The sequence below is a fragment of the Amia ocellicauda genome, chromosome 10, assembly GCF_036373705.1.
Source record: "Amia ocellicauda isolate fAmiCal2 chromosome 10, fAmiCal2.hap1, whole genome shotgun sequence".
In the NCBI taxonomy this organism is placed as follows: domain Eukaryota; kingdom Metazoa; phylum Chordata; class Actinopteri; order Amiiformes; family Amiidae; genus Amia; species Amia ocellicauda.
This window is the reverse complement of record NC_089859.1, coordinates 37642863-37670657: the sequence shown is the minus strand read 5'-3', so window position 1 is coordinate 37670657 and position 27795 is coordinate 37642863. Positions and strand designations below refer to the sequence as shown.

At 37.6% G+C, this 27795-nt stretch overlaps 1 protein-coding gene across 3 annotated transcripts in view; it reads left to right on the top strand.

Moving 5' to 3' along the window:
- The window catches only part of nfatc1 (nuclear factor of activated T cells 1), a 155918-nt gene that overhangs the window by 13694 nt on the left and 114429 nt on the right, over positions 1–27795 (top strand). For all 3 annotated transcript variants that reach the window (XM_066716054.1, XM_066716052.1, XM_066716053.1), the window contains exons 3-4: positions 501–660; positions 23111–23313. In XM_066716054.1, coding sequence (XP_066572151.1) covers positions 501–660; positions 23111–23313 — 363 coding nt within the window. The remainder of the gene's footprint in view (positions 1–500; positions 661–23110; positions 23314–27795) is intronic.

The window sequence follows — 27795 nt, the reverse complement described above, 5'->3', positions numbered from 1 at the left end:
AACTGATTAATACCAGATAATACCTGATTTATATGAGAAACAAAGTGTGGTATATTTTCTGTAGATATCTGTAGATAGCTATCCTGACTCCAGAACAAAATATCTACATTGTTATGAACTCTAATTGAAAGTCATTTGTTTTCTCAGAAGCCTAACACTAATTACAACTTTGTAACATAGTTTTTACCTGCTTAATTTTTTGTCATCATTATAATGGTAAGGGACACACTTAACTAATCAGTGAATACACCAACAAATATTTTCTCAGCTCAATTTGAAGACATCACAAGTCTATTCATCTTCATTTCAAAGCCACTGCTTATATATCTTGGCCTTTGAAATTACTTGTGTCATGGTATGATTATTATTGATGATATGGAATATGGTGAGGGATGGGCTGTCTTCCATGGTCTCAAAAGTAATACTACCATGCTCTTCTGTGGTCTGTGTTTTATCTACGGCATCATAAATGTTTTATGTGCACTACCTTTCCATTTCAGCCCTTCACTGCCAGCCCTTGACTGGCAGCTACCATCCTGTTCAGGGCCTTACAGCCTGCAAATTGAGGTACAGCCCAAATCCCATCACCGCGCTCATTATGAGACGGAAGGAAGCAGAGGGGCGGTGAAGGCACTGGCAGGAGGACATCCCGTGGTGCAGGTACCATTGTTTTATAGTCTGCATCATTATTATCATTATTTGTATTATTTTAACCAAAGCACCATTACTGAGTTCGCAGATCTAAACTTTATTATTAATTTTGTCAGTTTATTAGTTCTCCACTTAGCTTAAATGATGCACTTCTGAGAAAAAGATAATCAGCTGGATTTTAAAAAGGCATAAATTGTTGCATGTGCGTAACAGCATTTGTGCTCCACTAAATTTTCAGTGTCAATTTTTAGAAGTGCTTACATCTGGCATAAAGGTGCGCTTGTCTTGGCTGTGCCCAATCCCACCGAATGAGGTCAAACTGTTGGTTAAAATATATTAATGAGAAGTGCAGGTAGTCTGCATTGGTAGTTTCAATTGTAAGCATGATGTATCGTCCCTCGCAGCCTGGTTATGCTAAGTCATGGTAATAGGTGATGCAAGTCCAAGCTGCAATTCTTGATTTCTACTTTGTTCCTGTAAAATAGCTTTACAGGTGGTTTGGCGGCCAAGGTGACTTAGACTATATCCTGGAAACAGAATTTACAGAACATTTAAAGTACACTTTAACTTTTTGTGCATATTGGTAAAGGAAATACATCATTAACCTTGAGTAGGTCCACCTAGTAGAACAGAACCTCTTTTATCTAATAAGTACCTCAGCACTTCATCACAGCCATGTATATGTTATTAATGTCTCCTGAGCAATATTCTGGATATTAAGCTCTGGTAGAATTAGAGTTACTCACACTGAGACAATTAATTTCACATACGACCATCACCATTCAATATTGTGTTTGGCAATGGTAGTACTGTTTGAGTAATTCTAGTGGCAACTCACCAGAACAGTATCATTGAGGACTTTAAGCAGATGCAGTGTTCAGCAAGTGGTGTTGTCTAGACTGAATACATCTTTGTCTACTGAGCATGGGGTGACAAGTCTTCATTGTGGCATATCTTACATTTTTCTCACTTTATTTATCAGTGTTGTAAGACATTTTCAGTGGCAGTGATTTACTCTTAAATATACATTGTATTTTACTTTCAGAGATTATATTTATGTGACGTAGTTGATGAAACCACTAGGTGTTGTCTGTTTGTGCGCTCATGTGCATGTATGAGTTTGTGTGTTTGTGGGTTTGTACAGAAGACTGTTCTAAAAATATAGGCTATATAATATAATCCATGAATGTTGTGGAGCACATCCATGACTGGCAAGTGTAGGGTTGTGAGCCCTCCAGAATTGCTTTGGAGTCTATAGAATGTAAAGATCAAATTCATTCAGGAATCTATCAGAAAAGTAATCTAAATGTGTATTGAATAGTTACTGTTATGCCTGTTATTCACTAGTTGTTATTCACTACTTGTAGATGTTTCATATATTGTGTCAATTGTGTTGGTGTTATATAAACTTTGGACAAGGGTTAGCCTACACTGGATTTTGCTAGGGTTAGGATTAGGATTAGATTTACCAGTAAATTATGTCTTCTATTAAGATTATGATTGTGTTTCTATTGGGTCATCTAAAACTATCTCTTATCGTGAGCCAACCTGAACCCCACTGCAGCTTATAACAGTTAATCATAAGTGAGATATAATACACAGCAGACTAATTTTGATCCTATTCACAATTGGTTCATTCATAAACATTACATTAACTCTGAACGTGATCCCTAATTTAGTGTATATGACTGGATATATACTGGATAAAGTATATGACTAATTATGGTTTTGTTTAATTAATAATACATGAAGATAGGAATGATCTGACTAGAGTTTCCTCCTGTAGCTTACCATACACACTAAAGCCCACAGTTTTATTTGGTAGAGCTGCATTAATCCTTCTCTCATCTCAGCTGTTCTGCACAATTGACTCAAAGCGTGAAAATAAGTGTAGATGATGGAAGTGCACATTTTGAGGGACAGATGTTAGATGCCTACATCTCTACTGTATTAAGCACAATCATAACATCAGACAGCCACATTGATTATCAATTGCAATTAATTATTCCATGTTGGGAGTTTATAGAAAATATTCTACATGCGTAATTCTGGTTCTGCATGTGGAATTCATCCCTGTTAACTACATATAGTCTTGAATGCCAATAGAGATTCAAACTTAATTTTGTAGTAATTACAAATCTCAATGTTCATTCACCCTTGGCAGAATTTGAACTTAGTAAATCATGTCCTATGATTTGTGCAACATATACAATGTAACAGGCTTATTCCCTGTAAATCTCTCCTAACCACAAAATAATAAATTAGCCCCCCTATTCCCCAGTTAATTGGAAATCATAGCTTCTATGGCTCATCTTTTCTCAGATAAAGAATCAGTCTTTGACCTTTCTTAGAATATTGTAGCATCACACATCATCAGTGATGCCATCATAAAAGAACAATCAGGGCCTCCTTCTTTGACAAAAAACAAACTGACAGATACAATCTGTAACCAATTTCTGTTTGTTGCATCACTTCACTGTTTCTTAATTCCCATTAGTGCTTTCAATCATATTCATAAGATCCAGGAGTGTGTGTGTGTCATGGGATATGCATCTTAATAATTGTCAGTTTAATTCATTTTATTCTAGTATGGTCTGCCTCTAAGAAATACCAAGTACCATAGAAAGCTTAGCTATTGAGATGTGCTTCTAAATGCATCACAACAACTTGTCTATTATCCTGGTTGTTAGGTAATACACATTTTAAAGTTGACAGTTTATCAGCTATTAAATATTCATTTAAATAAGGACTAACTCTGAAATTAATCTTTCAGGTACTAGTGATAAAATACATGTTAAATATTGATCATAGTACTCCTGGATACAGTTAAAAGATAACAAATATTTTACATTTGCATATTTGTCATATTGAAAAAATATATTGATATACATTTTGAATATATAGCAACACACACACATACATATACAATAGGTATACCCCCACTATGCACAATTCCGTTAAAGCACAAATTAAAATATCAAAACTTAAATGCAACACCTTGCATAGATAGATGGCATATATATGTATATATACACTCACCTAAAGGATTATTAGGAACATCATACTAATACTGTGTTTGACCCCCTTTCGCCTTCAGAACTGCCTTAATTCTACGTGGCATTGATTCAACAAGGTGCTGAAAGCATTCTTTAGAAATGTTGGCCCATATTGATAGGATAGCATCTTGCAGTTGATGGAGATTTGTGGGATGCACATCCAGGGCACGAAGCTCCCGTTCCACCACATCCCAAAGATGCTCTATTGGGTTGAGATCTGGTGACTGTGGGGGCCAGTTTAGTACAGTGAACTCATTGTCATGTTCAAGAAACCAATTTGAAATGATTCGACCTTTGTGACATGGTGCATTATCCTGCTGGAAGTAGCCATCAGAGGATGGGTACATGGTGGTCATAAAGGGATGGACATGGTCAGAAACAATGCTCAGGTAGGCCGTGGCATTTAAACGATGCCCAATTGGCACTAAAGGGCCTAAAGTGTGCCAAGAAAACATCCCCCACACCATTACACCACCACCACCAGCCTGCACAGTGGTAACAAGGCATGATGGATCCATGTTCTCATTCTGTTTACGCCAAATTCTGACTCTACCATCTGAATGTCTCAACAGAAATTGAGACTCATCAGACCAGGCAACATTTTTCCAGTCTTCAACTGTCCAATTTTGGTGAGCTTGTGCAAATTGTAGCCTCTTTTTCCTATTTGTAGTGGAGATGAGTGGTACCCGGTGGGGTCTTCTGCTGTTGTAGCCCATCCGCCTCAAGGTTGAGATCTCTAGCTGAGATCTGATGTGAGTTTTGCCACTCTCCCATAAAAGCCACTTTTGTGAAGCACCTGGGCTATTGTTGCAGTATGCACAGTGTCTCCCAGCTCAGTCATGGTTGCCTCTTGGTGGCCTCCCTGACCAGTGCCCTTCTTTCCCAGCTACTCAGTTTTTGAGGATGGCCTGTTCTAGGCAGATTTATTATATCCTACCCCTGATTGGTGCTTTTGAAGAACCTTATTCCGGATTTGCATTGAATGTTCCTTTGTCTTCATGATGTAGTTTTTGTTAGTAATTGTACTAACCAACTGTGGGACATCCCAGGGACAGGTGTATTTAACCTGAAATCATGTGACACACCTTAATTGCAGAGGTGGACTCCATTCAACTAATTATGTGACTTCTAAAGACAGTTGGTTTCACCACAGCTCAATCAGGTGTGTCATAGGAAAGGGGGTGATTACTTATGCATTCAATTATTTTCTGTTTTGTATCTGTAATTCGTTTAGATCAATTTGCAAATTATATTTTTCACTTTGACATTATCAACATTTTCTGTGTTGATCAGTGGCAAAAACACCTGAAAAAATCCATTCTGATTTCATGTTGTAAAACAATGAAATGTGGAAAAATCCAAGGCCGGTGAATACTTTTGAGAGCTACTGTGTGTGTGTATATATATATATATATATATATATATATATATATATATATATATATATATATGATCTATGTTCAGTAAATAAAATAATCTAAAGTACACTCTCCTTGGCTGCAGTCAGAGTAACTCTTCCTCCCGTTGAATATTGAATAAGCAGAAAACATTAAAAAGGAACAAAAAATATGAAGAATATCAAAAAATATCAAGAAAATGTTAAATACATAAAATCATAATTCTGAAAAAGTAGGCTAACTCAAGCATCATGGAGAGTGAACAGATAAAAGCGGAGATATGTTTTCAATTGCACACTACCAAAGAGCTGTGCTGCTGTAATATCAGACATTACATTTTTGACCTTTAGTATTTTGAATTCCAGATGGAAATCATCAGTCTTCATACTAATATTTGGCAGTTTCTAAGGGACAGTGATGCTTTTGTATTCAACACAATGAAAGTGTATGAAGTGGAAATAAAATGGCTGGAAAACAACTAGATCCCCTACATAAAAACAATGTAACAAATACATAGAAAACACTGCTTCCCACTCCCCTTCATAGCATAGAATGTAAAACCAGTGACATATTAAGAAATATAGTGCTAACAGAAAATAATAAAATGCTCTTAAGTCAACAGTAGTGACTTGACTGAGTGGAGAGAGAAGCCAGCAAGAAATGAATACTGTTTCAAAGTCAAACCATGGTGCCAAATATATTTAAGACACTCTACACTTCTCCAAAACAAGAAATCATTAGGGGGATGCCACAGACATTTCACTCTGTAATACCAAACAGTCAGATAAATCCCATGTGTCTTGCAATAATGAGTTCCAGGCATTGGGTGCAGCCGTAGAGAAAATAAAATAACCATACAGTGAGAAACGAGGGACTCAACAGCTCAGCAGGGCTGAGAGTTTGGCTTACCTGGGAGAGTCTGTATCTTTGTGATTAATCTTAGGTGTCCCAGGGGATCTCTGGACCTAGCTGGTAAACCCAGAAACCCATCTGATGCACACTACAGATAAGGCTCGCTTCATTGCTGATGTCAGCTCTAGCATGGTACTCATTCTTCAAATCATGCTCCTGCTTATGCTTTCAGGGACTTTGGAGCTAACAATAGAGGTCTTATGATAACACTATATTTACTGTGGTCTGCTGAAAAAAATATGATACTGCATATAGATGTATTTTTTATTGGTTTCATTGTATGCAGAAATCAATTAAGTATTAATGGAGCAGTCAAAAGTTTATTTTGGAATCCTATTTTTTTCTAGGCTGAAGCAAGACACGTATTTATCATTGATTTATCATTTGTATTTATCATATGTTGTAAGTCTCCCTGGATAAAGGCGTCTGCCAAGAAATAAAAATAATAATAATAAAATAATAATAATAAATAAGTATATTTTAATTAATGATACAATAAATCATTATTCAACATGATTAATTATAATGTGCTTCTCTAGGACTGTATTTTGATTAGGGGTGGGTGATATGGCCCACAAAATATATTGCAGTATTCTAGACATAAGAGGTGATATACAGTATCATGATATAGTGAAATTTGATGTATTGCCTCCTTGTACTGCCAAAGCTTTCAAACAAAGCAGTATGAATCTTTACTCTATATCTGTTGTTTTGAACCCCCCAGTGCAATAGAACAAGTTGGACTTGACCTGTTAGATTAGATGGTTTAATGAGAAGTTTTATATAAAATATTAGTATGATTTTATTACAAATTAAAATAGTGTAGTACAAATGACAAAACAATACCAATTTCTAATCCCTATATGCAGTTTGACTTGGGTCAGACCATGAGACTTAAAATGAGCATGTGGTCAAAACATGTTAGAACATAATTTATATTTATAATACTTATATTGATTAATATTATAATACGCTCAAATTAATAATTGTTCTTCCTTTAAGACACTTATGCTTATTTTGGTGAGGAAATTGTGCATACAAAAAATACCGTTATAATTATTTCCCCCCCGTGATATTTTAATTTTCATGAAAAAAATACAGCTACAACTATGATACCAGTGTATCGCCCAACCCTAATTTTGACAACCCCTATTCTTTAGATTTTATATTGTTTCCTTTTTTGTATATGGCATAAATCACTTTAAGCTTTTATGAGATTCTCCCTAATATAAAAACTGCATTTGTAAGGGAAAGTTTAATACTGACACCACATTGAGTTAGGTCCCACAAAACAGTCTCAGCCACACAAGCCTTTGGCAAACTTTTTCAAGTTGAGTTGTCAGTAAAAACCTTTAACAAGCTGCACAATCATCAAAACCTCCAGATTACAAGGTGTGGCATATCGTAGACACTTTGCAAATGAGCCTTTTTGGTATTTTCCTGTGTTTTACCAAAGTTGCATGATATGTTCTCGATTCATTCTGTAAGTTCTGACCTTCCAATATATGAGCAAATTTTTGTATAGTATCACTATTTCCCTTATTACAGACCACACTTTTATTATAGGGATGGCAGACTGAAAGCCTTCCCTAGCTATGAAGTTTCTAGTAACCACAGCTATATACATGGTATGCTTCACTCATTTTTACCCAGTCAATAAGAACAACGTTTTATTTCTTTCATCAAGCAAGGCCAACTAAAGCAGCTCAATATACGGTCATTCCTCGACTTAAGTAGTCTCATCTTACATCATTATGGATTTACGTCTGCAACATTGCACCGAGTAGGTGCATGTTGTTTTTAGTACTGCTGCTAAATGCCTAAATCACATCCTCAAAACTCAGACTCTGCAGCCTCTGACAAATGTAACCCATGATCTTCTCAGAAAGATGTCTATGAACGTGTGACTCAAATGGTCTACTTCTGAGCATAATCATCCACAAGACTTGTGTACAAGACCTACCTCACACTCTATAGTATAGCAAGTCAGTACACTCTTTGAAATTGCTTTATCGGGGCTGCTGATTTTATTTATTTTAATTAATATTGATTTACGTTGGGTTTGTCAAAAACAAAAAAAACAAATATATACACTCACCTAAAGGATTATTAGGAACACCATACTAATACTGTGTTTGACCCCCTTTCGCCTTCAGAACTGCCTTAATTCTGCGTGGCATTGATTCAACAAGGTGCTGAAAGCATTCTTTAGAAATGTTGGCCCATATTGATAGGATAGCATCTTGCAGTTGATGGAGATTTGTGGGATGCACATCCAGGGCACGAAGCTCCCGTTCCACCACATCCCAAAGATACTCTATTGGGTTGAGATCTGGTGACTGTGGGGGCCAGTTTAGTACAGTGAACTCATTGTCATGTTCAAGAAACTAATTTGAAATGATTCGACCTTTGTGACATGGTGCATTATCCTGCTGGAAGTAGCCATCAGAGGATGGGTACATGGTGGTCATAAAGGGATGGACATGGTCAGAAACAATGCTCAGGTAGGCCGTGGCATTTAAACGATGCCCAATTGGCACTAAGGGGCCTAAAGTGTGCCAAGAAAACATCCCCCACACCATTACACCACCACCACCAGCCTGCACAGTGGTAACAAGGCATGATGGATCCATGTTCTCATTCTGTTTACGCCAAATTCTGACTCTACCATCTGAATGTCTCAACAGAAATCGAGACTCATCAGACCAGGCAACATTTTTCCAGTCTTCAACTGTCCAATTTTGGTGAGCTTGTGCAAATTGTAGCCTCTTTTTCCTATTTGTAGTGGAGAGGAGTGGTACCCGGTGGGGTCTTCTGCTGTTGTAGCCCATCCGCCTCAAGGTTGTACGTGTTGTGGCTTCACAAATGCTTTGCTGCATACCTCGGTTGTACCGAGTGCTTATTTCAGTCAAAGTTGCTCTTCTATCAGCTTGAATCAGTCGGCCCATTCTCCTCTGATCTCTAGCATCAACAAGGCATTTTCGCCCACAGGACTGCCGCATACTGGATGTTTTTCCCTTTTAACACCATTCTTTGTAAACCCTAGAAATGGTTGTGCGTGAAAATCCCAGTAACTGAGCAGATTGTGAAATACTCAGACCGGCCCGTCTGGCACCAACAACCATGCCACGCTCAAAATTGCATAAATCACCATTCATTCCCATTCAGACATTCAGTTTGGAGTTCAGGAGATTGTCTTGACCAGGACCACATCCCTAAATGCATTGAAGCAACTGCCATGTGATTGGTTGGTTAGATAATTGCATTAATGAGAAATTGAACAGGTGTTCCTAATAATCCTTTAGGTGAGTGTATATATAGGGCTAGTTTTGGGCTACTAGTACATTTTTATTTCTGGCAAAACTGTCCAGAGCTTCATTCTGCAGTCGCTTATATCGAAATCATCTCCCTGATCTCTAATTTTGTTTTTGGTTAATTTAAATATTTACTGTTTACTCCTGAATTTTCAGGAAAGCTTCAAATTGGGATGCTTCTGTTTAAGTTTACAGTGCTTCCTCCTCCTTCAGTTGTCATTTGTCAGATATCGTATTTTATGTAAATTATTAATAAGTATACATAAATATTTTTAAATCTGTCTCGAGTAATGTCGCTGGTCTCTCAACCAATTATGGCGTAACTTCAGTGGATCACTCTAAACATTCACATTTTAACAGTGGTTTCAGTGGAGTTATCAATATTGGGTATGGTTAAGGGTGTCTGCTTAAAAGTAAGTAATAATAATAAGAATAAGAATAATTGTATATGTCGTTAATCTATACATTTTGACACTTAAATGCTTTTAGGATCTTATATGTAAGCAATACACCTGTTTTGACATAACAGCCATTAAGCTTCTTGACTTGAGTGCAAATACAGTGATACCATTTTCTTCCCCCTCAAAGATGTGTTTCTGGCACACAAGGCCCAGTCAGTTCTCTCCAGTGTCGATGTGTCAATGTTAGCCAGCACACTGTGGTGTTTCTGGGGAAGGGGGTTCCTTTCTCATAGCCTTGGGTAACTAATAATTGATGCAGAATAGCAACTGGAAAATACAACAAAATAGCTATGTTTACAATACTTTGAGGTGATGACTAGAACTAACCACATTCATGGAATGAGATACTGGCCTGCTTCGTCTTATAACATAAGTAACTCTACCCAGAATTTTTCAGCACATCTTTTTTTATTATTTTCTTCATGTCTGTATTGTAAGTCTATTACATGCTTTTCTGAAACACTTTTTTTTTTATTCCTTCAGCTATCAAGTTTTGGGTGATAGCACTGGTAACAAATCAATTTATATATATATAATTTAAAATCTCAGTCAGTTGATCTAAGTTTGAGGACGGTACTTGTAGTCAATTAGTGGAGACCTGAAAAACAACCTGTCCTAATTTAACAAATATCTAGTCCTATTAAGTAATTCAAACCTCAGCTGTATCAAACATCAGAGGACCCAATGGCTCTACAAGACCATGGCACCAGACCCCTGGCATTTTATCTTGTGAAGCACATAATATACCTAAAATGCTTCTGCATTGCTCTAAAGAGAATAGCTGCTTTTAGTTTTATTTGTGTAGGGCACAACAGAAAAATAAAAGTAATGATTTTCTGCATTTTTCTCAGCTGGAATTGTGCTTTAATACTCTGTTGTAACATACCAGCCAAACAATGCCACGTGGAGAAGTGCTCTTGAAATTCCTCCATGTGGTGATAAAATGTTTCAGAGAGAGGGAGTGAGGCCTATACAGTGAGATATTTTATCACACACACATACATAGTAGGATAAATAAACAGTGCCAAGCAGCAGCTAATTTTCTTAAACAAATATCTGCTTTGCAAGTAGTTAACCCTAACTTAATCAGGCTTTAAAGCCTGTCATATCTGAGGCAAAGACCTAAAATGAGAAACAGAAGTGCTGTTTGAAATGTATTATGGCGAATTGGACAAATGTTTTCAGAAAGTCAAGGTGTTTGTCCCAGATACTTAAGGTTTAAAAAATATTTTATATAATAATCTTAATTACTAGTATCACTAAAGAGAGAAAAATCATAACTGCTATTAAATAGACCTTTACAAACTGTCTTTTGTTGAGTGTTGACTTCTGTTAAAGAAAATACATGTTTTTTAGTTGTTAGTGACATTAACATACAGCTAAAACATGAGAGGACTGAAGCCTAGGAGAATTCCAGCAAGTGCTCTGCCATAAATAAATCCATAGAATCTCACCATAATAGATTAAATGAATAATAAAAAGATTATATTTTTTCAGCATGATAATCCAATACATACATTTTAAAAGGCAAAAAAAAACTAAAAACAAACCATGCAAATCTGAGAATAATTCAGTACTTAATTTCACAGCTGAAAGTGTAATTTCGAATCCTCCTGTGTATATTATTATGTTAATGTAGGAAGTAATCTCCAGTACAATAAGTACATGCTTTTAAGTAAAGAGTTTCAAGCATGTAAATGAGTTATTTTCCCCACATATCTACACACCATATTCCACACTGTTAAGGGGGAGAAAGTGTTTATTGTGAAAAAAAAAATACTATACAAAACTGAAATATCATAACTCACTTTGAGTTAATACTTGGTGGAAGCACCTTTGGCAGCAATTATAGCTGTGAGTCTGTTGGAAAAGGTCTCTACCAACTTTGTACCCCTAGATTTGACAATATTTGGCCATTCTTCTTTTCAAAGTGTTTACGCTGTCAAGTTCCTTGAGGAGCGTCGATGGACAGCAATTGTCAAGTCCTGACACCATTTTTAAATTTGATTTATGACGGGACTCTGACTGGGCCACTCAAGGACATTTACCTTCATGTTTCTTATCCACTCCAGTGTTGCCTTGGCTGTGTGCTCTGCATGTAGGCAATCCCAGGCTAAATAATACTTAATATCCACTGTAGAAACAGGCAACATCCCAAATGTAGCTCCCATTTCTCTTCTTTTCTCCATTTTTTATTTTAGCATTGTCATTCTGAAATGTGAATTGCTGTCCCAACCTTGCAGAGGGCAGCAGGTTTTCCTCAAGGACTTTTATATACTTTCCAGTCCCTGTCGATGAGAATCATCTCCATAACATGATGCTGCCACCAAGTGATGTCACTCAGCACCCCATCAATGTCAATGTCAAAACCAGCACAAATCTACCACAAATGAAAGAGACTATATGGCACAAATGTTTATTTTAATGGTACAAACCAGCACAAACACAGCACAATCAAAAGATACTATTTTGGTGCGCTTTGGACTTTGATGGGGTGCTAAGTGACATCACTCATTAAAAAAGTAATGCCTAATAACTTGATTAATAAAGAACACAAATGTTTAATGTTTAATATCTCTAGAAACATACTGGCACACACAGCACAAACTAATGGAGATATTTGTATTCATATTCTGAACACATGGGTTGCCAACTTCATGGAGGTCTTAGGATATTGTTGTCACATGCACACTTTGACCAATATTGGCTATACAATCCTCGTTCTTGCAAAGTTCCAGTTGGCCTCTTGATAACCTCTCTCATGAGTTTCCCCACTTGTTTGGTCATCAAGTTTGGAAGGACGGCCTGATCTAGGTGGTAATATCCACCTTCAACTTGATCATGCTCCAAGGGATATTCAAGGCCTACCCTTTTTGTCTTTTTAAAGGAACTTGGTGCTCATATTTGAGTCATTGCTTTGATATATAGCGATTAGCCATAACATTATGACCACTGACAGGTGAAGTGAATAATACTGATAATCTCGTTATCATGGCACCTATGAGTGGGTGGGATATATTAGGCAACAAGTGAACATTTTTTCCTCAAAGCTGATGTGTTAGAAGCAGGTAAAATTGTGATGGCTAGACAACTGGGTCAGAGCATCTCCAAAACTGCAGCTCTTGTGGGGTGTTCCCGGTCTGCAGTGGTCAGTACCTATCAAAAGTTTGTTGCGTATGGGGCTGCGTAGCTGCAGACCAGTCAGGGTGCTCATGCTGACCTCTGTCCACTGCCGAAAGCGCCTACAATGGGCATGTGAGCATCAGAACTGGACCACGGAACAATGGAAGAAGGTGGCCTGGTCTGATGAATCACGAGTTCAAGGTGTTGACTTGGCCTCCAAATTCCCCAGATCTCAATCCAATCGAGCATCTGTGGGATGTGCTGGCCAAACAAGTCCGATCCATGGAGGCCCTACCTTGAAACTTACAGGACTTAAAGGATCTGCTGCAAACATCTTGGTGCCACATACCATAGCACATCTTCAGAGGTCTAGTGGAGTCCATGCCTCGAAGGGTCAGGGCTGTTTTGGCAGGATTGGTGTATATAGTGGCTCTCAAATGTATTAACCCCCTTGGACTTTTCCACATTTCATTGTGTTACTACATGAAATCAGAATTGATTGAATAAGTTTTTGCCACAGATCAAAATGTCCATAATGTCAAAGTGACAAATATTATCTGCAAATTGTTCTAAATGAATTACAAATACAAAACAGAAAATAACTGAATTTATAAGTAATCACCCCCTTGATTGAGCTATGGTGAAACCAATTTTCTTTAGAAGTCACGTAATTAGTTGAATGGAGTCCAGCTCTGTGCAATTAAGGTGTGTCACATGATTACAGGTTAAATACACCTGTCTCTGGGAGGTCCCACATTTGGTTAGTACAATTCCTAACAAAAACTATATCATGAAGACAAAGGAACATTCAATGCAAATCCGGAATAAGGTTCTTCAAAAGCACCAATCAGAGGTAGGATATAAGAACATTTCCAAGGCATTGAATATCCCCTGGAGCACAGTAAAGTCCATTATTAAGAAATGGAGAGAATATGGCACAAATGTGAATGTCTAGGCCTTCCTCAAGAACTGAGTATCGATGCATGAAGGGCACTAGTCAGGGAGGCCACCAAGAGGTCTATGGCAACTCTAAAGGAATTAGTCTTCCACGGCTGAGCTGGGAGACACTGTGCATACTGCAACAATAGCCCGGGTGCTTAACAAAAGTGGCCTTTATGGGAGAGGCAAAACTCACATCAGATCTCGGCTGGAGTTTGCCAGAAGGGATATGGGAGACTCTGAGACCAAGTGGAGGAAGATTATATGGTCTGATGAGACCAAAATAGAGCTTTTTAGCCTCAACACTAAGTGCTACGTTTGGCGCAAGACCCGCACATCATCCTGAGAACACCATCACTACCGTGAAGCATGGTGGTGACAGCATCATGCTATTGGGATGCTTCTCTGCATCAGGGCCTGCAAACCTTGTAAAGATAGAGGGCAAACTGGATGCAGCAAAGTACAGAGAAATCCTGGAACAAAAAAATGCTGTTCACCAAAGGTCCCCATCCAACTTGATGGAGCTTGAGCAATTTTGCAAAGAGGAATGGGCAAAAATGGCTGTAATTGCTGCCAAAGGTGTCTCTACCAAACTGAAGGGGGTGATTACTTATTAATTCAATTATTTTCTGCCTTGTATTTGTAATTCATTTAGAACAGTTTGCTGACACACACAACTAGGCATGCAATTACCTCAGCTGCTGTACCTTATTACTTTGATGCCTCTGTGTTTTCAAATAGGGGCAAGCTCAAATTGATCCAAAAGTGTTTTTTACAGCATGATTGATGTAACTAAATCTCTAATTCATATTTTGAATGGTGTATTAATTATATATATTTTTATAAATAACCAATTTATGTTTTGTGCCTCTTAAAAATCATGCTGATTGTCTCCATAGCAATTAATGAGGGTGTCTAAATGTCACTGAGGTGTAGTAATTTAGATGAATCAATTGTGCCACTGGGACTTATTATCAGGTTATTCCTGCTTTGACTGAACCACAGGACCACAGCACTTGATTGATTGAATTCTACTGTATAGATTTAAGGAAGGCTCCATGAACAAAGTTGAGGTAGTAGCTGACTGTGGTACAATGTCCTCAGAATTATTCTACAACAGCTGCATATTACGTATCCTTGTAATCCTTGCACTTCTGTCCCCAAAGATACATCTACTAAAATTAATCAAGCAGGTTACATGTCTTTCTTTTTTCAATCATTTAGTTTGAAAAGTAGTGTTGCACAGGCAAAATTAGGTAATTGTATATTTTCAGTTAACTTGATTTATCCTAGAGTTTATTTATTTTTAAATCATTAATAGGCAAAAAACAGCCTGGTCAGTTTATAATTTTAACAACGCAAAAAAAATATTTTTATGAAAGAATGAAGAAATTTGGAATTCAATCTCCTGTCTCAAGTGACACCTAGGGAGAGGAGTAATGTGTTGTGCAGCATGTAGCAATGCAGCCAATTTAAGCGCTGTGTAATTAAAACATTCAACCTACTTACCATTTGCAAATGTCATTTTTATCAGGTCAAGAAAAGATTAGAATTGACTTCATATTTTAATTTAATTAATTCCATTATGCTTGTTCCACTCTGTGCTATGAGAATGTCTGCTGTCCAATATTTAGAAGAATATTGTGATATTTATAAAACATTTAAAGAGATCAGAATACAGTATAGTAAACTTTAACTGTCAAAGCTTTGGGATACGGTTCACAACCCCAAGTAAATCATCTGAAATTTACTGGTTAAGTCTGTCATCTTTTTTTTTTTTTTTTTAATTCAGTACTTGTATAACCATGTGTAGCTCTTCTTCACACATGACACAGACCTTTTTTAAACAAGTAAGATTTTCCGGTTCTAATCCTTTGTTGAAAGCTTTGCTTACATTGTACCAAAGATTTTAGTTTTATGGTCTACAATTTTACATAGATTATTTTTACATACTGGCTTTTGTGCAAGAAAACCACACATTTAATTAAGACATTTTATGGTCAATATACATTCCTGCATGTAGGCATTCCCTTGCTAAATAATATGTAATAACCACTGTGGAAATAGGCAACATCCCAAACGTACAGTGAGGGAAAAAAGTATTTGATCCCCTACTGATTTTGTACGTTTGCCCACTGACAAAGAAATGATCAGTCTATAATTTTAATGGTAGGTGTATTTTAACAGTGAGAGACAGAATAACAACAAAAAAATCCAGAAAAACGCATTTCAAAAAAGTTTTACATTGATTTGCATGTTAATGAGGGAAATAAGTATTTGATCCCCTATCAATCAGCTAGATTTCTGGCTCCCAGGTGTCTTTTATACAGGTAACGAGCTGAGATTAGGAGCACTCTCTTAAAGGGAGTGCTCCTAATCTCAGCTCATTACCTGTATAAAAGACACCTGTCCACAGAAGGAATCAAACAATCAGATTCCAAACTCTCCACCATGGCCAAGACCAAAGAGCTGTCCAAGGATGTCAGGGACAAGATTGTAGACCTACACAAGGCTGGAATGGGCTACAAGACCATCGCCAAGCAGCTTGGTGAGATTATTCGCAAATGGAAGAAACACAAAATAACTGTCAGTCTCCCTCGGTCTGAGGCTCCATGCAAGATCTCACCTCGTGGAGTTTCAATGATCATGAGAACGGTGAGGAATCAGCCCAGAACTACACGGGAGGATCTTGTTAATGATCTCAAGGCAGCTGGGACCATAGTCACCAAGAAAACAATTGGTAACACACTATACCATGAAGCACTGAAATCCTGCAGCACCCGCAAGACCCCCCTGTTCAAGAAAGCACATGTACAGGCCCGTCTGAAGTTTGCCAATGAACATCTGAATGATTCAGAGGAGAACTGGGTGAAAGTGTTGTGGTCAGATGAGACCAAAATCAAGCTCTTTGGCATCAACTCAACTCACCGTGTTTGGAGGAGGAGGAATGACCCCAAGAACACCATCCCCACCGTCAAACATGGAGGTGGAAACATTATGCTTTGGGGGTGTTTTTCTGCTAAGGGGACAGGACAACTGCACCACATCAAAGGGACGATGGACGGGGCCATGTACCATCAAATCTTGGGTGAGAACCTCCTTCCCTCAGCCAGGGCTTTGAAAATGGGTCGTGGATGGTATTCCAGCATGACAATAACACAAAACACACTGCCAAGGCAACAAAGGAGTGGCTCAAGAAGAAGCACATTAAGGTCCTGGAGTGGAATAGCCATCCTCCAGACCTTAATCCCATAGAAAATCTGTGGAGGAAGCTGAAGGTTCGAGTTGCCAAATGTCAGCCTCGAAACCTTAATGACTTGGAGAGGATCTGCAAAGAGGAGTGGGACAAAATCCCTCCTGAGATGTGTGCAAACCTGGTGGCCAACTACAAGAAACATCTGGCCTCTGTGATTGCCAACAAAGGTTTTGCCACCAAGTACTAAGTCGAAGGGGTCAAATACTTATTTCCCTCATTAACATGCAAATCAATGTATAACTTTTTTGAAATGCATTTTTCTGGATTTTTTTGTTGTTATTCTGTCTCTCACTGTTAACATACACCTAACATTAAAATTATAGACTGATCATTTCTTTGTCAGTGGGCAAACATACAAAATCAGCAGGGGATCAAATACTTTTTTCCCCCACTGTAGATCCCTTTCTCTTCTTTTCTCAATTTTATATTTCTGCCAAATCCTGGGATTTCAACATACTGACATCCCCAAACTTGCACTGTCTTGTGTTGTATTTTATGTGGGACAGCACATGCTCATTATGCTTTATATTTTACACAGCTTAGGGGCACAGAACACTAAACACAAACAGCCCCTATGGACAGAAACCACAGAATGTACAAAAATCCCCCAATAAGGTGTGTCACCATGTGACTGGCAAGGTTATTTCTGTGCTCTAGTACACTAAGAAGCATGGCTACCTCAGCAATAGTTTCAGGTCCTTCAGTTGTTTGAGTGGAACATGTGATATGACTTTAACAGCACATGGCATTCAGGAGATGTAAGTTGGACCATAATATATGCATTAATCATTGTCATGTAAATAGATAAAAATATATAATCGTTAAAATAGAGCAAATCATTGTGCCTTCTTTCTTTTTACGAACCGCGTCACTAGATAATCGACATCTCTGCCCTACTTTTGGTTTCCACCCCCAAACATGCATTAACCACAGAAACAAATGTATAATTGGTTGTTTGTTTACATATCAAGTGTATTTGTGATTACAAAATAAATAAATACCTATAATAAAATTAATAAAACAGAGCTGGTACACAACAACAGAGCAAAGGCTGTGGTTCCTTGATTTTGGTTTGGGTAAGTTGAGTTTAGAACCCACCTCCCTTACTCACCCCCACCCCCACCCCCACCTTCCTTCTTTGTTTGGAACTTCCTGTAATCATATTGGTTTAACCTAATGAGCAAAGTGTCAAGTCTGCAAGATACTCATCATGGTGGTGAAAGGACATGTGCATAAATAGGACAGATGCAAAATAACATGCATTGATCTGCTTTATAAGCATGAAAACAATTAATAAAGCCTCATGAGAACATATTCTTCAGTTATGAAACTTTCATTAATATTTACACCCTACTCCCAATCCTTCTTATTGTGCTGCCCGTAAGTATTGTAGCTATTTTACTGTTGTCGATATACTTTACATTTACACATTACATTTTTCTCTCTTCTGCTTTCATAACCAGGTCTGATTTTATTTAGGGTGTAAATTCAGAAAGCAGTGGGATTTAAATATTGAGTAATCAGAGACAGACTTATTGCATTTAGTCATTCTATTAAAAAATGTTGTGTACATTAAAATAATTATAGTTAAATATACATATCAATGTCATATGTAGCTAAGCAGATTCATCATATTACCATGCATTGTTCTTTCCAGTTTACAAGTAGCCACAGATGGTTAATCTAAAGAAGAATTAGAAAGAAAAACAGCTTATTTATTTTGTGATTTTCAGAAAGAAAGTTAAATTAAATGTTTAGCTGAAGGGATGTAAAAAATGAGTAAACATGCAAGTGTGGCAAGCCACCTGCATTTGTCATATCCGCCGCACTGAAAGCTTACTTGTGGTGAGGAAAGTAAAGATCTCCACCATTGACACTATTGATTTATAGAGGGAGACTCACAGAGCTAGAACTCCCTACTGTTTGCCTTTTTTCCCCTCTTAAAACTTCCAATAATTTGCAGTAATAATAGAAATGTTTTGACAAAAATTAAGGATGAACAAACAAAACTCAAGTCTGGAGTAGAGAATATAAGAAAGAAGCCTTTACAATTGTCTTTAATATCTTATGACTATATACTCTTCATTTTAAACAATGTAGGCCAACTCCTAGAGAAAACTAAACATTCCAGATGATTGAATTGCAGTCAGTCAGTGTACTCTCAGTTCAATCAACTGGAAGTTTTAGTCATTTAGTCATGCTGAATCACTGTTCAACAAGCTCTGAAAAAATGTAATTGATAATTATTCTATAATTTCATTAACAGTATGTTAATATACAATCTCAAACATATGATTAACAAATATCAATTCACTGAAATAAAATGGAGGATTTTTAAAAGGAGAAACAAAGGATGGGTATTTATACAGGTAGAGAGAAATACAGTGCCTTTTAAGCTAGTTGGTCTACTCAGACATCTGTAATGTGAAAGCTGTGCATTGTGGAATAAATACATTTGGCACAGATATACATGTAACTATTAAGATGAAAACAGTATACAGCAGTTACTGGCACAATGTGACCTCAATGTGTGTCCATGAGGGCTTGTATGCAAGGAAGGATGTGGTACACAGTGCCGGAAGAGAGCAATATGATGTTGGATCTCATGCTCTCTGTGATCCCATTTGTATGTGTTTCACATTTTACTTCTCCATGGTGTACATTTTTCACCTATTCATCTGAATAGGCCCACCAGCCTATAGCCCATAGATCTGCAGATAAATAAATACCTAGTCAATTTACATTATTCTGGAAGGTGGGCATTTTATGTTTCTTTGTTCCTGTAAATGTACACACAACGTAATACCCTTGCTATGATTTGCTGTATTCAATATTCTGTATAACCCTGCAGTATTATTGAAGTCATAGTTAATACTTTTGGTTACCTTAATGGATTCCCCCTTTTTGTGTGTGTATCAAAATGCTGTGAATAACTAGATGAATAACTAGCCCAGTATTAGTGGAAGAGGCTGCAGTATATGCAGTTTTTGTTTATTTTTTTTTACATTTGGCTGAGTGGGTGTGATCATCTTAAGCAGTGACATCATACCTTTTGTAAGCTAAGGAGTGAGAGCTTTCCTGTGCGTTTCACAACTTACATTTCTGTGAACACAATGAAGCCTTGGTAATCTTTATTTGCTGTTTATGGTATACACCGATCAGCCATAACATTACGACCACTGACAGGTGAAGTGAATAACACTGATAATCTCGTTATCATGGCACCTGTTAGTGGGTGGGATATATTAGGCAGCAAGTGAACATTTTGTCCTCAAAGTTGATGTGTTAGAAGCAGGAAAAATGGGCAAGTGTAAGGATGTGAGCAACTTTGACAAGGGCCAAATTGTGATGGCTAGACGACTGGGTCAAAGCATCTCCAAAACTTCAGCTCTTGTGGGGTGTTCCCAGCTGCAGTGCTCAGTACCTATCAAAAGTGGTCCAAGGAAGGAAAAGCGGTGAACCGGCGACAGGGTCATGGGCGGCCAAGACTCATTGATGCACGTGGGGAGCGAAGGCTGGCCCGTGTGGTCCGATCCAACAGACGAGCTACTGTAGCTCAAATTGCTGAAAAAGTAAATGCTGGTTCTGATAGAAAGGTGTCAGAACACAGAGTGCATCGCAGTTTGTTGTGTATGGGGCTGCGTAGCTGCAGACAAGTCAGGGTGCCCATGCTGACCCCTGTCCACTGCCCTACAATGGGCACGTGAGCATCAGAACTGGACCACGGAGCAATGGAAGAAGGTGGCCTGGTCTGATGAATCACGAGTTCAAGGTGTTGACTTGGCCTCCAAATTCCCCAGATCTCAATCCAATCGAGCATCTGTGGGATGTGCTGGACAAACAAGTCCGATCCATGGAGGCCCCACCTCAGACTTAAAGGATCTGCTGCTAACGTCTTGGTGACACATACCACAGCACACCTTCAGAGGTCTAGTGGAGTCCATGCCACGATGGGTCAGGGCTGTTTTGGCAGCAAAAGGGGGACCTACACAATATTAGGCAGGTGGTCATAATGTTATGACTGATCAGTGTAAATGCATATTATTGCACTTTGTATTGCTTTTATATTTTGTAAGTCGCCCTGGATAAGGGCGTCTGCTAAGAAATAAATAATCATAAATAAATACAGTTAGATCCATAAATATTTGGACAGTGACACAATTGTCATTCTTTTGGCTCCGTACACCATCACAATGGATTTGAAAGGAAACAGTCAAGATGAGCTTTAAGAGTAGACTTTCATCTTTAATTTGAGGGTAGTTACATCCAAATTGGGTGAATGGTGTAGGTGTTCATGATCCAAAATCGTGGTCAAGTTCCATAAGGAAAGTCTCATTAATTAAATGCAATCCTTCTTCAGTATTTCACGCACAATACTCTACAACTCCTCTCCACACCAGGAAGTGGATCACTCCCTGTTTTAATGATGGGGGAGCCAGCAGTCGAGCAGCAGCACATCAGTTGCTGCTCTGGGTAAATAGCCTCCATCTGGGGAATGCCATAGCCTCATGGGGTGGTCTCTCGCTTTGCCGTCCAGAACTGCATCACAATATATATATAGTTAAAATGATCAATTTACTTTGTGGGATGGAATTGGGAAAACATTTGTTTTCTCACCTTTTGTTATGAGTTATGGTTCAGATCGAATGCAAGTTTCTTTCTTTTTAATTACTTGATTTAGACTTTCTCTCTCCCAGTGTGTACATGTGAATGATTGGGATATAAAAAATCTGAGAAATGAATTTTGACAAGCATGAGACCTTTTCTCACTAGTGGTCCTGTTATTATTACAAAAGAGAATGTACGGTAATCATAATCATCATCATCATATCAATAATGATTATCCTGCAATGTATTTTGATCAGTTCTTAAGGGATATAGCAAAAGCAATTTAATGATTAAAGCCCGCACTTAATGGTTTTAGTTGATGTCTGATTGTTTTTTGGAAACTGGTAGCTGTTAATAGTTACCTATAGTGCGGAGGTGCAGAGTCCTGGTTGTTTGAAGTAGTTGTTCAGATTCAGTAGCCCTTTCATCTCCATACAATATTAACTCGTGTTTATAAAACTAAATAAAAATGCTAATGTGTGTCACCTTCCATATTCAAAACTGCAGACTGCAATAAGAGAGATTTGACATTGTTTTGCAAACAATTTTTGCTAATTAAATGTATTAATGAAAAATAATTTTGGATATTCCAAGAATAAAATATGTTAAAATGTTTTGCAATGTTAAAATACATAATTATTGCATTTGTTTTGACTTTTCCCGAGTCACAACAGAAATTGTATTTGATGAACTCAATTATCTTGCTGTTTGAAATAGAAGTTAATAATCAAAACAATCAGCAGTATTTTGGCTGTAATATTTAGGAAATTCTTACAACACAGTACAGACATCAATGTAGTGTGATGCTAGCAAAGAGGCTATTGCAGAAGATCGTCCCTGCTTTAATGCAAGTTGCTATGTATAAGGCATCTGTTAACATCTTTTTGGGTGACTCACTAAATATTCACACACTGACTCACATTACTTGCTGGGTCAGGGCAGATAGAATCATCCAATGAAAAAGACCGTTCTGGAATACACAGAAAATAAGAAATTATCTGAAGTAATCTGAATTTGAAAAAAGTCACCAAGATCTTAAAACCAGCTTCCTTCATAGATAATTATTTGTACTGAACACATTTAATAAGCAAAAGAAACCCACTTCAGTAGTGAACAGACCATTTTGTTGATAAGCGTTCTGAAGGACTGGCCCCAAAGATCAAAAAGGAAAATGCCTCCGGGTTGTAGTGTATTAATGACAAGTTGCATTTGCCAGATTTGCTTCTCAATTAATGTTCTTTATTTCCACAAAGATAGACTCAGCAGTCAGTAGCTGACATTATATCTTTTTTTATTACAGGCCTCTGCCTATAAAAAAACAAAAAGTCTAAATTGGTCCTTAGCAGTTTACGTATATTCGCTGCCTAGCTGGAGTTTTCTGTTCTCTTGCCAGCTCCATGGTTATATGGAAAGTGAGCCGCTCACCCTGCAGCTGTTCATTGGGACTGCAGACGACCGCCTGCTGCGGCCCCATGCCTTCTACCAGGTTCACCGCATCACCGGCAAAACCGTCTCCACCGCCAGCCACGAGGTCATGCTTTCCAACACCAAAGTGCTTGAGATCCCGCTACTGCCTGAAAACAACATGCGAGCTATGTGAGTATGCATCACGCCCCCTTTTCTGTATGTCAACATAGACTTTCAAAAACAGTTAACTGGACCTGTTGCCAATATGCAAGCCCATTTGCAAGTTCTTTCCAAATCGATTCAAACAATACCCAACAAATCAGTGGAAAAGTTCTAAACAAACTTCGGCCATAACTATCACAATTTTATAGCTGCTATATCTGTCATGATAGCTCATCTTGAAATGAGCTGCCCCCTAATGCACAGTAGTACATTTCTTCCTAATATAATAAACTCAGGATCTCAGTTTCTGATACACCCTGTTCGGGAGCACATCAATTCATCCACATCATTTCGCCCAGTAACAACTCAACCCCCCATCATACTTTCTCCACATGAGCATTTACTGTAGAGCCCTAGAACATATACATATATATACAATACTGCAGTTCAATAGTTCAGTTAAGCAGTTCAAGTCTAGTGAATAATCTGAAATGATACAAAGGTAAGCGGTAACCTGCCAGAGGTAAAAAAAAAAGTTTAGGTTACCAAAAACTGAAAAATAATGTACATTTCAGAGTTATAAAAAAGGCCTTTTTCAGGGAACAAGTAATGGGTTAACAACTTACAGCTGTTCTGCAGCAATGGAAGTAAATTAAGATCTGAAAGTTGATGCTAACAATTCATACAGATGTCCCAACTTTTGTTGATTACTTACAAACCCTTTGTCTGTATAAAAGCAGTGTTGGAACAGACTGTGTTACTACACCCTCTTAAGCATTATTTGGACAGTATTGCACTGCAGGAAGAAGTATATTGCTGTCATAATGGTGAGAAAAAGGCAATTAACAAAGGAAGACAGACAGACCATTATAACCATTAAAAGTGTAGGTCTTTCCTTTAAAGAAATTGCAAAGAAAGCCAAGGTGTCAATGAGTACAGTTTCCTACACCATCAAAAGGCACTTGGAAACTGGAATAAACTCTGACAGGAAGAGACAAGTTTCTGAGAGTCAACAGCTTGCGTGATAGGCAGCTCACAGGACAACAGCTTCAAGCACAGCTTAACACAGGTTGAAGTAAGCAAGTCTCAGTTTCAACTGTGAAGAGAAGACTTCGAGCTGCAGGTTTGATAGGTCGAGTGGCAGTATGAAAGCCATTGTTAAGATGGCAAAATAAGAAAAAGATGCTTGCCTGGGCCATGTGGCACCGCCAGTGCACTGCTGAAGACTGGAAGAAGGTCTTATGGACCGATGAATCAAAATCTGAAATGTTTGATTCATCATGCAGGGTTTTTGTACGCTGTCGAGTAGGCAAAAGGATGGTTCCTCAGTGTGTGACACCAACTGTCAAACATGGAGGAGGAAGCGTGATGGTCTGGGGCTCTTTTGCTGGATCCAGAGTCCAGAGTTATTTGAGACTAACTCCAATAATTCAGTCATATACAGCTAATTAGTACAGTTGGCTGCAGCAGTACGCTAATTAAAACAGGTTTCACATTAAAGCTGGTATCTCTGCTGGCTTAGTGGTTAAGGAACACCGCTGTGAGCTGGGCATTGTAGGTTTGATTCCAGACAATGGGGATGTTATTTCTTCTGTAGGTATTTAGCCCTGTTTTTAATGCTATATACATTAGGGCTGTCAGTTGACTTAAAATAAGTGAAATAGTCTTTAAGTTGTTGTGATAAACAGGTATTGATATAAGGGTAATGTATATATTTTTAAAAACAAAACTAAAACTAAATCATAGCTCTCAAGTTTTCAAAATGCCAATGTGTGAGATTTAAGCGACAATGTGTGAGAGCGGGTGGGGGGGCACAGATTATTCTGGCAGCGTGACATTGAGTCTCAATGAGGGTTATGCTAAATTATGCTAAAGTATAATTATAATTCAAAAACAATTATTCAGTGAAGCACTCTCGCGTTGCCTGTTGAGCCACAACGTGGCTAGAGGATTCTCCTTCCCCGCTCACTACAGCAAACGGGTGTTTTGCTCACAAATGGTAGTGTAAACTACTCGCACTGCCCTTGTCAGAAAACCATTGCTTGCAAATGAAACCGAAAACCTTTCCTTCCGAATCCAGTTTGACTCCAACCAGTCAAAGACTGCAGTTTTCACTTTAGCGGTTTGTAACCCTCTATTTTGTGAGCGGATACTGTACTGTAGCTCTTATGATGTGATGTAATTTCTCACATGATTTGCCTACTTTATTATTTAACCGTATAATCACCAGTCTTTATAATGATAAAAATAAATATCTGCTCATTTAAATACAGAAAATATTGATCGTTAATCAATTCATTAGTTGATTAATAGGTCAGATTAATCAATTAATTGTGGCAGCCCTAATATATATATATATATATATATATATGTGTGTGTGTATGTATATGTTCTATGGCTCTACAATAAGTTAAAGCACTAATGCTCATGTGAAGAATGTATAATGGGGACAAATTGTTACTGGGATGAATTGTCATGGGGTGAATTGTCACAGGAATGAATTGTCGCTGGGACCAATTGTGGTGGGGCAAATTGACTGGGACCAATTGTTTGTTTTGATCCTCAAGAACTTGTTACCAGGGGATTGGTTCAGTCTTTGCTGTAGGCAGTAGCACGTGTTACTTAGCCAAGTGGCTTAGATTTGCCAACAATCATTGTGGGTCAGTTCGCCCTTGCTCAACATTGTTCATAAGGAAGAATGGGTTTTATAAGTTAATTGTAGTTATATAATGGCATCTCTTAAGATTTTTTTTTTTTTTTGCATTGAAATACACATAGCTTAAACAATTGTGTTTTTGTAGTTTGTGTTTATTTTCTTAATACAATTCTAGAATTCTCTTCACTAGAGAGTCTGATTGCAGTTGGGCAATCACTGCAGTTGTGTTTTTTCTGACTGGAAGAAGGAGATTAAATAGATTTAAATCGATTTTTTATCAAAAGTTTTTCATTGCTTTTGCTGTTTTCACAGCAGATTTAAAAAACAACACCAGTATGGAAACAAAATGTAATTTCTTGGCTTCTCACCACGAGCAATTTACACACATTCAAACATCTCCTTTGTCTTTTCCAAGAAGAATGTAAAATAGGGTGTTGGTAAGCTCAGGTAGTATTTCTGCTTCTGTGTCATTGATTTAGTAATAATGCCTGTTCACTAATTACATGTGGTATTAATACAATAAAATAAATAAAAACTTTCCATAATTGTAATACTTCAAAAACATTGTTAGCTCTGCTGTGTTACAGATTAACACTTTTTCAGTTCATAGAATGTTGCACACTGTATCTAGTACTTACTCAGAAAAGTAACCATGACCAAGTTTTGATCACACTGATCTTTTAAACTGATGGGGGGAAAAGTAAAAATTAAAAGTGAAGTTTTCTCCTGGGCTTCAGCAGGAAAGTGTAGGCTGGTGGTAGCTAAAGGTTATGCTCCACTTAACAGCTGTGGTGGAGATTTTCCATAGGTTGCTAAAAGGCTAGTTCTAGCTCTTTCTTATTTTACATGCTGGTACATAAGCAATGTGTCGGATGAGGACTGTTAAAAATAACTTTTACCCCTCTTCTTTTGTATTAACAGTTACAGACTACTATTCCATCACTAATTCAATAATGGCCTATAATTATTGACATATTTTAATGAAGCAGAGCAAGTTTAAACAGATTGAAATTTAGAGGAGCTACATTTAGTAATGCAATTAAGGTTTCAGGCACAAACTACCAATATATGTAGCTGAAACTGACTCGGTAGTGTGATTGATCAGTTGTTCCAGTCAAATGGATGAAAACTATAATTGATTCTAAGCAGGGCCATTTGGGTTAATATGGAGACAAAAGGATGCATCTACAAGGAACACTTCATTGTACCTACTGTCAAGCATGGTGGAACTACAAAGTACCAAATCTGACTGAAATTATATCACCACAACAACACACACTACACAGACAACAACAGGATATCTTAAGAGGAAATTGATCAAAGTACTGGAATAGACATTACAACCACATGACCAATTGAATCAAATTGACATGTAATGGAAAATCACCCTCTAAATGCACTGAGTTTCTGGGTTGAGGAATGGGGAGAAACTTTACTGGAAAGAAGCAGACAACCTATTCAAATCTTGGAAAAGAATCTGAACCCAGTAGAGGACACTGGAATACTTATATAAGGATGTATAAGGATATACATTTTTACAATGTATTTATTTTTAGATACAGTGTATACATTTTTTGTTTACATATTGCTCTGGTTTTGATTAGTCATTGATTAATATTCCTTATGTTCTATGAATATCTTTGTCTTTTAATAGAAATGCCTATACTCACGTTTTATAGGAGTATTAAGAAATCTAATGCTTGTCTTAACACAAATCAAATACCAGTGCAATCATCTTAAGATGTCAAACATTATTAAACATTACCAGCCACTGTTGTATGTAAAAGCCTTTATCTTAAGCATATTAAATTAATTTGTTATAGTATTGAAGTTAATGTATTGTTAATAGAATG